Source organism: Enhydra lutris, unplaced genomic scaffold (genome assembly GCF_002288905.1).
Source record: "Enhydra lutris kenyoni isolate GAN:26980312 unplaced genomic scaffold, ASM228890v2 scaffoldscaffold26, whole genome shotgun sequence".
In the NCBI taxonomy this organism is placed as follows: domain Eukaryota; kingdom Metazoa; phylum Chordata; class Mammalia; order Carnivora; family Mustelidae; genus Enhydra; species Enhydra lutris.
Genome location: NW_019154110.1, coordinates 22,112,833 through 22,124,917, shown reverse-complemented (window position 1 = coordinate 22,124,917; position 12,085 = coordinate 22,112,833). Strand labels below are relative to the sequence as shown.

Sequence of the window (12,085 nt, the reverse complement as noted above, 5' to 3'; positions counted from 1 at the left end):
CAAAAGGTTAAATACAAAGAATTCCTATGGAGGGGCACCTAGGTGGGTCAGTCAGTTAAGTGGCTACCTTTGGCTCAGGTCATGATCCCAGGGTTCTGGGATCGAGTCCCGCATCGGGATCCCTGCTCAGTGGGGAGTCTGCTTCTCCCTCTACCCTTCCCCCCTGCTTGTGATCTCTCTGTCACTTTCTCTCAAATAAATAAAATCTTTAAAACAAACAATTCCTATGGAAACTACCATTTAAAATTCTCTAAAAGAAAAAATTTCTGATAAGCCTAAAAGTACTTCACTTATTTTAGTTAGGTCTAGAACATGAAAATAAAATGCAGCTTCTCTTGGGCCTGGTAAATAATTAGCATTTCCTCACAGATGTTAGTCTAATGAACAGAACTTCTGTTCTGTTCTTCAGATCTTCTGGAAGATCTTCCCCAGCAGTGACAACTCGGTGGGTATCCCACACCACTGACACCCTTCCTCAGTCCCTTGTGACAGTAACCTACAAGAGACCTGGCTCCAGCCCCATGTGCACTTCTAGCCCTGGAACAAAGTGACAGCCACAGATTTATGGAGGGAACCAACTTGCCCCCATGACTTCAACAGCAACACACTTTAACTAGTTCAATTAACTGTTCAGCCAGATAAAAACCAAGATGGGTCAGTGAGACTCAGAAAAACTTGTTAGATGCCAAGCACAAGGATTTATAAATAACGTAGCATTCTAAAATAAATGGAAACTACCAAACTGAAGCCAAGGCCCAGCAGATCAGTCTTCTGCCTAACAACCACTGCTATGCTTTACCTTGTCCATCACATGAGGTTAAAATTGGTAATACCAAAGCAGAATTCACAAACCTGGAGAATCAGCTCCTCACTCTTGCTCTACTGCTACAAGTTAGATGAGAAAGACAGCTTAGGAATATCCTAAATGACCCAAATTTCTCTCAACCTTCAAGATGCAAGTCATCCCTTAAATGCAGTCATAAACCCAGAGGCAAAACGAATGTCCTGGCATCCAAATGACCCGTAGTCTCTTTTCTGAAGGAGTGAGAGATTTACTATCAGGTCGAGAAATGTATTCATTTATTTCAAACTAACCATTATGATCCTGTGCAGTGAAGCCACCAAGTTAATCAATTATGAATGTATGTAACATCAGTAGCACATTTATCAGAGCCAGATTATAACATTATTTTAATAGCCCAGGACCCAGCACAAACTACCCCACAGAGATTTCCTCTTGTCCTATGTTAAGATCTCTAATTTGGTCCAGCCACTTTCTCATACTAACACCAGAAGTAGAAGTTTCCAGTCTCTAGCTATAGCCTCAAAATACTGATTTTTAAAAAAAGGGGGAGGGGGAGGAAAAGGAAAAGACCAATTAAATCCACTTCCTCACAGGAAAAGGCAGGAATCTCTTGGGATGGCCAGTGGAGGGAATGGAGGATGCTTCTGGCACTGGGTTCCTAAGCTTGTATTAAACCAGGTTGACAGGAGCCCAGAGTCATTAACACTTGAGGCAATTTACTGGATGGGGTAAAATGAAATGGCAGGAACTAAGCCGAATGTCAAGCTATGGTTACCAGTGGACCCTCTGCTGGTTAGATGCACGCTTGGTAACGAGTGGAGCCCAAAGACTGTGATCCGTCTCACTGGGGCAATTCCTCTCTCCAGACACAGACAGGAACACAGCAGGAAGGAGAATGTACCTTTACTGTCTGAGCCAGACTTGTTCTGTAGATATATGGATGCCTGGAGTCTCCAGAGCGCGGAATGTCTGGCACCTCTTACCAACATTAAATACGCTTAATTAAAAATAAATTTTAAATGGCATTCACAAATGAGTCTTCAGAGCCCAAACTTTTAACTTAGGAAGGGATTGTTTTCCTCTGCAAATGATGATGCTAAAATGAGACCATTTTGAGAAAAACTAAAGATTTTTTTAATGCCTATAAAGTTGACTATGGAGACTCATTCAGAATTGCAGCTGTGAAGATGACGTGACTGTGACATTTATGTCGTCTTATAAATGACTACATGGAAATGTCTCAGGAAGACTGTATAGCCCTCTACATTTCAAGTCATAAACGGGCCTCACTTTTAAAGTCAATTCCTTGTCTTAAAAAAGAAAATTTCCATAAAAGACTAAAGAGTGTGCCAATTCTTATACATTTTATCTAAACATGAAAAGTCAAACTAAGACCAATGGAAATACATTTTTTAACTTCCTTATAATTAAAACAATCAAGGAAAAAATAGACTCTGCATAGAGATGGCTTATATCAGCAGCATTACTTTTAATCAAAAGACTGGCCACAATCTAAATGTCCAACCAAAGAATGAATCAACAAACTGTTTTACATTCACACAACACACTATCACATAGCACTAAAAATGAAAACACTAGAGTTACACCCATCATTATAAATACATTCTGAAACCATTTTTATAAAGCGCAAAAAAAACAAGCAAATCTAAACTAGTACATTCTTCAGGCACACACATAGTGAACAAGAGAATGATTGCATACAATTTCGGACAGCTACTTATCATCATTCCCTGAGTAGGGGGACAACAGGTCTAAGGGAGAGTGAAGAAATATATACAGGTTAGTTCCAAGTTATTGGTGATGCTGCTGGGTTGGGTGCTGGGTTTATTACAGTATGTTTATAACCTAAATAACGTTACATATTAAAATCACCATTTTCATAGGTCAAGACTAATCAAATATTAGCCTTGTCATATAGTTCAATCAATATATCCAAATAACCCCCCAAAAAAGAAGAGACTCACATATTTCAAATTTGGTAAACATACACATTCCCAGGCTATGAAAGGACATTCTATGTTTGAGAAGAAAAGGGATATTTTAAGAGTCAACTAGTGCCTGCGTGGTCCATATTTGGTATTTCAAACTTCATAGGATATTTCATGTTTCAACTTTAACTGCAACATCACAAAGGGACACTGGAATCTTCCACCTGTCAAAGGTACGTACAGTGAAGGGGGAATATCTGTCCCTTTCTTGTTAGTAGCTATTTGTTTTCAGTATAAACAAACAGGGAAGGGCCAACAGAAGCTGAAACATTTCATGCAGATGTTCTGTGAGACAAACTATTAAAGAGAAAATTTAAAGTGTAAAGCCTTCCTGATTCTTTCATTACCAAAGTAAACACTCTCTGTTAGGAAAACTTGGTAGAGCCCACATTTCCTTGGGGGAATGGCATGCGGCTCCACGTAGCGCTGCGCGGCCGTCCAGAGGTGGAAAATGCAGAGCTGACATGGCCTGACACTAATTTGCGGTACAATGTTAGGAAAAATTACCTGACCTCCCTAGGCACTGCTTCTCTCCCAGTAACATGAAATGAAGATAACAGAACTAATCCAGCTCAAAGGATTGTGATGAGACAATTCAGGGAATACTTCGAAAATGCTTCCAAATATGTTAACTAAGCCATATCACCTTGGAAGAATGGACACATTTCCTAATGGACAAAAACATCACTGAGAACTGAAGGTGAACCCAGGTGAACAAGACCACCCATTCAGCATTTGGACAGTATGAGATTGAATTTCATTTAAATGTTCATTAACAGTAATACCACTGAAATAAAGCCCAAACACAGACATGTGATTTTTAGTCTTTCACCTTAGGATTCCTTCCTGTGGTCTCTAGGAACAGCAAAAAGAATCCATAGAACTGTTTTGTTTTGTTTTTTTTTTTTTATCGCGATGCAGTAAACTTATTTATAAATAATCCGTCGACAGATAGGATGGAAATGCCCAGGCCAAAGGCTAAGTGAGGAACAGAGCAGTGGAGGGCTCATAACCTAAATTTGTATGTGGACGTCGGCTTCATAAAAGCCTCTGAATAATAATAATAAAAAAAATACTAGCTCAACCAGTAATACATAAAATAAAATATGAACTAAAATACTTGTTTATAAATAATCCACTGGCAGAAGGCAGCAACAGGTCAAAAGGACAGAATGTGCAGAAAAGAATGATCTAGCTTTGGAAAGCACTAAGAACTTAGATGAGCTGCAGACATTTTTAAAACCCACACATCCAACACACCCCCCCACGCAACCGTCTTGCAATGCTGAATGCTACTAAGTCCACAGAGAGCCTTGGAACAGAAACGAGTCTCACTAGGCACAAGCCCAAGTATGAGAAGCAACACTCAGCACCTGTGGCCAACAGAGAAGTGTGAGAGGAACAGATGGCACACCTGGTTCGATGGTAAGAAACCGATGGCATCAGCAGAACTCAGCAGACGCTTCCCTGTTCAACATCTCCTCATTTCCAAAGTGTCATCTCACTTCCCTTCTAAGTCAGTAAGACGAATCTAAACTTAACCACAGGATTTCTCCTCAGAGAATTTCATATGGGGAAGCGAAGGGAGAAAATTTCATATGGGGAAGCGGAGCCTTGGACTTAACCACAGGATGAGAGACTGCCAAGTGAGGGCAGGCCAATCGGTTTCCAAATCAAGAATGTCAGTGCACGGGTTGGAGCAGCTGGAATGGATCTGCGGGGTGGAAGGGGGATCATGGGAGAAAAGGCTGGATCCACTGTGGCCTGGAAAATGTGGCAATACAGGGGAACACTTTGCCTAAAACACCAGAGGCAATATTTAAAGGAGAGTTCTCTTTCTTGAGAACAGTTCAAAGACTGGCTTCCATTTCCAGCAGAAATCAGAATTTTCCACTATTTCTAAATCTTTCTGAAATACCAGTCTCTAAAGTAGGTGAAGATTAAATTGATGGTCTGAAGTTTCCATCGAACCTCACACGAAACCACCTAATTGTTCTCATTTCTTCACTTGGGCAGCTGGGTTTGATCTAGTAGGACTTATATGGAATTCCAAACTCAAGTTCACAGACAAAAACAACTGCAACACTTTAATGTATTTATAGAGATGCCATCAGTCTAGTATTTCCTTCTTTTACTTCACAACAAAAAAGAAGACGTAGCTATTATGCAACTGTTTTATATATTCAGTGTAGTACTTTAATAAACTCTGCATCCAGACTTGTCTAACCCCCAGCAACTATTCTGCAAAAGAAATACTCAATGAGCTGTGACTGGGGAGAGAAGTCGACTACTGCTGGCCAGGCCTTTTCCGAGAAAGGGCAAGATCCCTAAGGGACACCGTTCTCTGCTGCACAGGTGGCATAAGCCTTTGGAAGTGTCATTAACTCACAGCTTGAGCCCATTATTTGGCAGAACACACCGGTAGTTAGGGAACTTGCTCGCACCCTGCCCATGAACACACAGTGGCCACTTGCAAGTGGTGCGGCTCAGGAAGTGGTTCTCGACCACACAAAGTATAGGGAACACAAAGATCCCATCAGACTGGAGGCTTTATTCATTTATTATGCTGTAAGCTTATGAGTATTTGTAAATATACTGATAACAGCATGAAGTGACTGATTAGTACATGTAAGCCCATTAAAGAAACCACTTTCCAACTCACTCTGACTTTGGGAATACTTCAAGGCTTCTCCTGTTAAACCCAGACAGACTTTTAGGTCACTGGAGAGAGAGAAACTCTCCTGGCTGACGACAGATAACCCTGCTAGCTAACCACAAGTTAGAGAGCTTTATCTACCCTTCACTCCAGAAAAAACGGTTCTTGCCATCATTTCACAACTACTCCAGCAAGACAAACCGGATATACCCAACTCCTGAGACGAGTTGTCTAGTGGAGCACAACAGGAAAGTGATCTGAGGCCAGACCCAAGTGGACGTCACACTTCAGAAGTCAGGAAGTTTAAGGGACAAACCCACACACCAAGCTGCCGGCATTCTCCTCAGCTTTCAGCGCCAGTCTGTCCACAGGCTACCTGAAAACACCCCCAAGAGAAGCCAGAATCCTGACCCAAGCAAGTCCAGAATCGCTCATACCAAGATAGTGTACAATCTTTGTTTTTAAGCACAGTAACAACAAGCAGAAGGGTGGCGTGCCCAACAAGCCTGAAATCGTGACGCAGTTTCAGTCACAGAAACCACATTCGTGGAGCACCACTCCACTCAGGGAGTTTTCTCCCTCTCCATCCCAGACACAACGTCATGAAGTCTACGGATACCGATCAGGTCTGGGAACTGTGACTCTCAGCGTGGGGTAAAGGACTCACCTCACAGAAGAGGGTAAGCTTGTCATCAGGGAGAAGCCCGTTAGCCTCATCCAAGAGAAAATCTCTACGGATGAATTTTTTGAATCCCCAGTCTTTGCCTTGCACAAACCTATATGCCCGTTGACTCTCTGGAGTGGGGAAAAAAAAAATAAAAGTCATATTTAGATTTACTCAAAACAAAAAACAAAAAAACAAAAAACCACACCAGATCAAATCCATCACTTGTCTGTGCATGAAGTTGTTTGATGTGCAAATAGAGTCGAATGAAGACAAGAACATTTACCCATAGCTTTGGTTTCCTCTCCCTTGGCATTCAGGATGGAGAATTTGAATTTTGCCCGAACTTCACTCTTTGGACAGCTGACCAGTAACAGGTAAAGTGACAGATAATCTTTGCTTTCTTCATCTAGCCCTTTTGGGTTTACTCGCAAACACCTGCCCGAAAGAGGGAAAATTTTAAAAAGATGTTGGAAGCATCCCCGTTTATAGGCTTTCTGAAGTGACAGGAAAAACAGAACATCTATTTCTCAAGAAAGGAAGATGTTAAGAAAACCAGTCCGGGCCCCACAGCAGGAGATTCAGATTCAGCAGAATGACTACTCAGGAACCACTTTTTGAGAGCAACCGGAGTCACCTTTTAAAGAGTAAACAACAAAAGTAAAGGGGCATTCTAGAATCTGACAACACATCCTTTACATCTCTGCCTCCTTCCTCATAATCTCGTAAATCACCTTTTTCTCTCCCTAAAATATTTTAAAATTGAGCCTACTTCCACTGTGTTCTAATCCTCAATCTCAGGAAAGGCAGCCCCCCTTCTTTTGTCAGGACTATAATGAAACTATGCAAAACACAATGTTGGGGGCACATGTGTGGCTCAGTTGTTTAAGTGCCCGACTCTTGATTTCAGCTCAGGTCATGATCTCAGGGTTGTGAGATCAAGCCTTGCATCAGGCGCTGGGCATGGAGCTTGCTTAAGATTCTCCCTCTCCCTCTGCCTCCCGTCACCCTGCCCTAAAAAAAGTGTCATTGAGCTCTCTATTATCACCTTGAGAGAGGAAAAAAAATTCCAGAGAAATACGTAAATAGTAAATCATCTTTTAGAGGTATTTTATCAATCTGGCAATAATATCCTAAGATTGAAATAAAGAAGGCAGTATGGAGGAAGCACAGACAAAAGTAAACTCCCATTACACAGGATAGAGTTCCAAGCTAGGCTTCCAAATGGAGTCAGAGATGACAATCTGTTGCCAATGAATCAAGACAAATTTCAGACAGATTTAATAGGTTCAATTGAGTTAAGTTGCAAATGTCATTAGTTGAACTGCATGTGGTTCACACTACTTCTACCACATATAATACACAGGCCATATGTATCCTTACGCTTTGCCAGTGTTACAACACCTCTCTCAAACAGGTGGCCCAACCCAGTGCCCCTCCAGGCAGTGCATATGCCGTGTACACTGTGCTCAAGATGTGAATTTAAATACAATGCCCAAGTAGGGTGCCTGGGTGGCTCAGTCAGTTTAAGAGTCCGACTCTTGATTTCAACTCAGGTCATGATCTCAGGGTCATGAGACCGAGCCCCACACTGGACTCTGTGCTGGGCATGGAGCCTGCTTATGATTCTCTCTCCCCAACTCCTTCTGCCCCTACCCCATGCTTGCTCATGCTCTCCTCTCTCTTAAATACATACATACATACAGCGCCTAAAAATAAAGCATTCTCTCGGCACCTAGTAATATACTGCTTAATGCACACAGCCAACAAATACTTAAAGAGAGTGGTTTAACTCTTCAAGAGGTTAACAGAGATCCAAACTGGGTGGCTGACACATGTGTTGTGGTCCTGGCAGCAAACCGATGGCTGTATCCTTAACTGCCAGCACCTCTTCAAGGGGATGCATGGTTTGGAAGGGACCGACCCCGACTCTCAGATCATATTCCCCTTGCTCTAGAGATTAATGGAGGGAACCCAAACCTAAGCCAGTCAGTACATGTAGGACATACTCCTGGCCACAGAGTTAATTCAGAGAAAGTTCAAAGAGTTCTGTTGGATGGTAGTGGGTTATACCCATTGCTATTGCCAGTCATCCTTTAACCACAAGGGAAACTGACTTGAGATGTCCAACAGTGTGGAGAACAGAGAGATGGGGTCCTTAATCTCACCACTGGGCTACTGGATCAAACTACCTTCAAAACCACCCTACACCCTGGGCATTCCGGTTCCATAAGCAAATAAATCTCCTTCACTGTTTTAAGAGCAGGCAATTTAAAGTTGAGATTTTCATGCTAAAATCTAAATTTCTTCCTTTTCTTAAAAAGTCAGCAAATATGACAATGGTCAGCCTTTATCCACACCCAGCCACAGAGAGCTGGAGCTGAGCAGCCACCACCCCTTTTAGAAGGTCACTCAACACTCACACTACATATGAACATCATTTACAACACTGGCCCTCTTTACTCATTTATATTGCCCTACAGCCATCTGAGTTTGCTGATCCCTGACATTACTCACTGAATTAATTCAACAAATATATAGTGAGGGCGCTTGGGTGGCTCAGTCGGTTAAGTGGCCGACTCTTGATTTCGGCTCAGGTCATGATCTCAGGGTCCAGGGATCGAGACCGGGTCAGGCTCTGTGTTCAGTGAGGCATCTGCCTGAGGATTCTCCCTCTCCCCCCGTTCATGTTCTCTTTTAAATAACTAAGTCTTTAAAAATACATTTTTACAATGAACACCTATCATGTTCCAGGCACTGTTCTAGGCACTAAAGAATACGTGAAGAACATAACAATGTCTCTGCCTTCGAGGATCTTATGTTCTAGTCAAAACAGGTAACTTTTAGAAAAACTTTAACAGCTAGAGATAGTCTTCCTCACCATTTCAGTTTATCATTGGCTCCTGATGAAAAGGTTGAACTTTTAATGACTTCACCCATTTCCTCCCGGCAAAAGCTAAAGTTATTGATGGTCCACATGTAGGAGAATTTCACTACCTTGATCTGTTGACAGAAAACCAAGAAATTAAATAGGAAGTGGGCAACCTGGAAAACAGGCTGCAGATCAAATAATCATTTCCCTTCCTCCCTCCATCTGCATGAGTCCCATAGGAAGATAGCTCTGTCTGGCCAGCACGGTGGCTCAGCTTTTTCTGTCCCTCACCCACATTTTAAGAAATCTCACAGTGACCAACTGCTTTCATAACATTTCTCCACTTCTGAGAAACACTGGGTGGAAAGTGAGAAAAGCATGGACAGGGTGGGCAAGCAGATAATAAAGCTGTACCTAAAACAAGCCTCTGCTCAGAGCGGCGTCTGACAGTTGCCGATGACACTGCTTGGGGCTGCAAACCTCAAACCTGGTTTCCTGTGAGCTGCCCAAAGAGGAACCTATTTCCATCAAGGTGGCTGTGAGTGGATCTCGTTTCAAAGACTCCCCCTGCTTTCAACCTCCAGTGAAAAACCACTGGCCTAGTACATTCAGATGTCATGTGGAAAACCAAGGAATGGAAAGCTGACAAGTACTTTATCTATCCGCTCTTTGACAGTTATGTCCTAGAGAAAGCAGGAAACCTAATGAAGAAAAGAAATCTTATTCCCTTCATTCACCCAAATCCTCCCAAGATACATGATTTACAGGGTGATAACATGAACTTACCTGTGTGTAGCACCAGCTCTCAGCTACAGGGCCACTCGACATTTCTGCCGGAGGTGGAGGACTTGGAACCCTTGACATCGCCAGTTTGAAGGTTAAACAAGATCTCCAAAGTCAGGGCACAAAGATTTCTGTTCTCTCTTCACCCTGATTGACCCAAGAAGCATGAGGATTTTATTAGATTAATGGTATACTATCCTATTTCCGTTTGACCTTGCAGATTGGAAACTGTGTCTCCTGCCTGGAATGCTCTACCATATCACTCAAATGGCTCTAGCGTTCAGTGTTAATCTTGAGAAGACCACCTAATCGGAAGCAGCCTCCTGCTCACAATTCTATCACCCTGTTTCCATCCTCTGCTCAATTCCTTTTTTTTTTCTTCAAGATTTTTTTTTTTTTAAGATTTTATTTATTTATTTGTCAGAGAGAGAGAGGGAGAGAGAGCAAGCACAGGCAGACAGAATGGCAGGCAGAGGCAGAGGGAGAAGCAGGCTCCCCGATGAGCAAGGAGTCCGATGTGGGACTCGATCCCAGGACGCTGGGATCATGACCTGAGCCGAAGGCAGCTGCTTAACCAACTGAGCCACCCAGGCGTCCCTTTCTTCAAGATTTTATTTATTTATTTGACAGAGAGAGACAGCGTGAGAGGGAACACAAGCAGGGGGAATGAGATAGGGAGAAGCAACCTTCCCTCTGAGCAGGGAGCCTGATGTGGGGCTCGATCCCAGGACCCTAAGGATCACGACCCAAGCCGAAGGCAGGTGCTTAACGACTGAGCCACCCAGGCGCCCCCAATTCCTAATATTTTCTTACCAAATGAATCTCTTCAAAGGGCAGATAAAGCACATCCATGAAAAGGCTGTCAAAGAGGAGACAGCACAGTGAGCACCACATACAACTCTGCCACTGGCTCCTTTCTCTGAGGGTACAAACAGTCCACTCCTAAAAGGAAATGACCTTGTTACCTCTCTAACTACTGTCTCATCTCCTACACTGCAGTGCAAACTTCTTAAGAGCAGTCTTCCATTCTTCAGCTCAGTGCTGGCTGATCTCCTGAAGGGCAGCATTCCCCCCTTTCTTAGATGTGTTCCTTTCTCTACGGCATTAGAGATCTCCTTGCTTACATACTCTATCACTACCCAATTTTCCAGATTTCTCCTTGCTCTGTTTTCTGATCATTCCTCCGTCTCTCTTACTGGAGTCTCTTTCTCCAGTGTTGCTTCCATGGTTTAATTTTCCATCATTTTCTCGATCTACATTCTCTCATTTTATCCACCCCCAGTGTCAGAGTTTTGCTCTTATACAAATGATTCCCAAATCTCTCTGTGACCTGTCTCATAAGCCTCAGGCCACTTTTAAATAACTGCTGTACATCTCAAGAGGGGTCCCAGCAGTATATCAAATCCAAGTCCAACTTCTCCCCTCCAAGGCCTTTCTAAACACAAAGCCATTCAAAACATTGGTAAATCTGGTTACAATTTTTTTAAGTACCATAAACAAAGCCAAAAAATAATCTGGGGGAAAAAAAAAGAGCTTGCAATGCACGACGAAGGGATAATTTATGAATTGATATGTAAGTTTTCTACAAAATGCATAAGAAAAAGGCCAACTACCCTGTAAAAATATTGTTCACACAAAAGGAAATAAAACAGCTCTTAAAGTCTTACACCTCTCAGACCAGCAAGAAAAAAAAATCAACCACACCATGTGTGGGGACATGGGACTCTCCGACACTGCTGGCGAGACTGTAAACTAGGATGTGTATTTTGGGCAGGAACTTCCTGTACGCAGTGTGTCCACACACACCCCAAGACTTGGTAATTCCGCTTTTACTGTCCATGCACTAGTGTAGGGGTTTCTCAAACATCAGTGTGCATCTGAATCACCTGCTGGCCACCATCCCCCAAATTTCTGATTCAGAGATTTGAGCTAGGTCCACAAATTTGCACTTCTAACAACTTCCCAAGTGATCTTGATGTTCAGGCCCCGGCACCACATTTTAAGAACCACTTTCCTAGAGAAACCCAGCACGTGGGCAAAAGAAGACACTGAGAAGGCTGCTCAGTGTGGCACCGCTTGTTACAGTGAAAAACTAGAAACAAACCAAAAATCCATTAGGAGGGAAACAGAAAACTAAATTGGGTTATTTCCATTATAATGGAAAACTATATTTCAGGATTTAAAATTAATGAACTAGATCAGCAGCACCATGGAGATGAGATCAAACACAATGCTAGTGAAAAAAAGCAAATTTTGTAATGTCATGTGCAGTACGTTACTTATGCAAATTTAAGAT

General features: G+C 42.5%; 1 protein-coding gene across 2 annotated transcripts in view; it reads right to left on the bottom strand.

Annotated features, from left to right (window-relative positions):
- The window catches only part of LOC111151374 (speckle type BTB/POZ protein), a 65,215-nt gene that overhangs the window by 9,934 nt on the left and 43,196 nt on the right, over positions 1–12,085 (bottom strand). For both annotated transcript variants that reach the window (XM_022509358.1, XM_022509357.1), the window contains 4 exons: positions 9,793–9,936; positions 9,016–9,137; positions 6,421–6,572; positions 6,138–6,265 (listed from right to left, as the gene is read on the bottom strand). In XM_022509358.1, coding sequence (XP_022365066.1) covers positions 6,138–6,265; positions 6,421–6,572; positions 9,016–9,137; positions 9,793–9,870 — 480 coding nt within the window. In that variant the 5' untranslated portion in view covers positions 9,871–9,936. The remainder of the gene's footprint in view (positions 1–6,137; positions 6,266–6,420; positions 6,573–9,015; positions 9,138–9,792; positions 9,937–12,085) is intronic.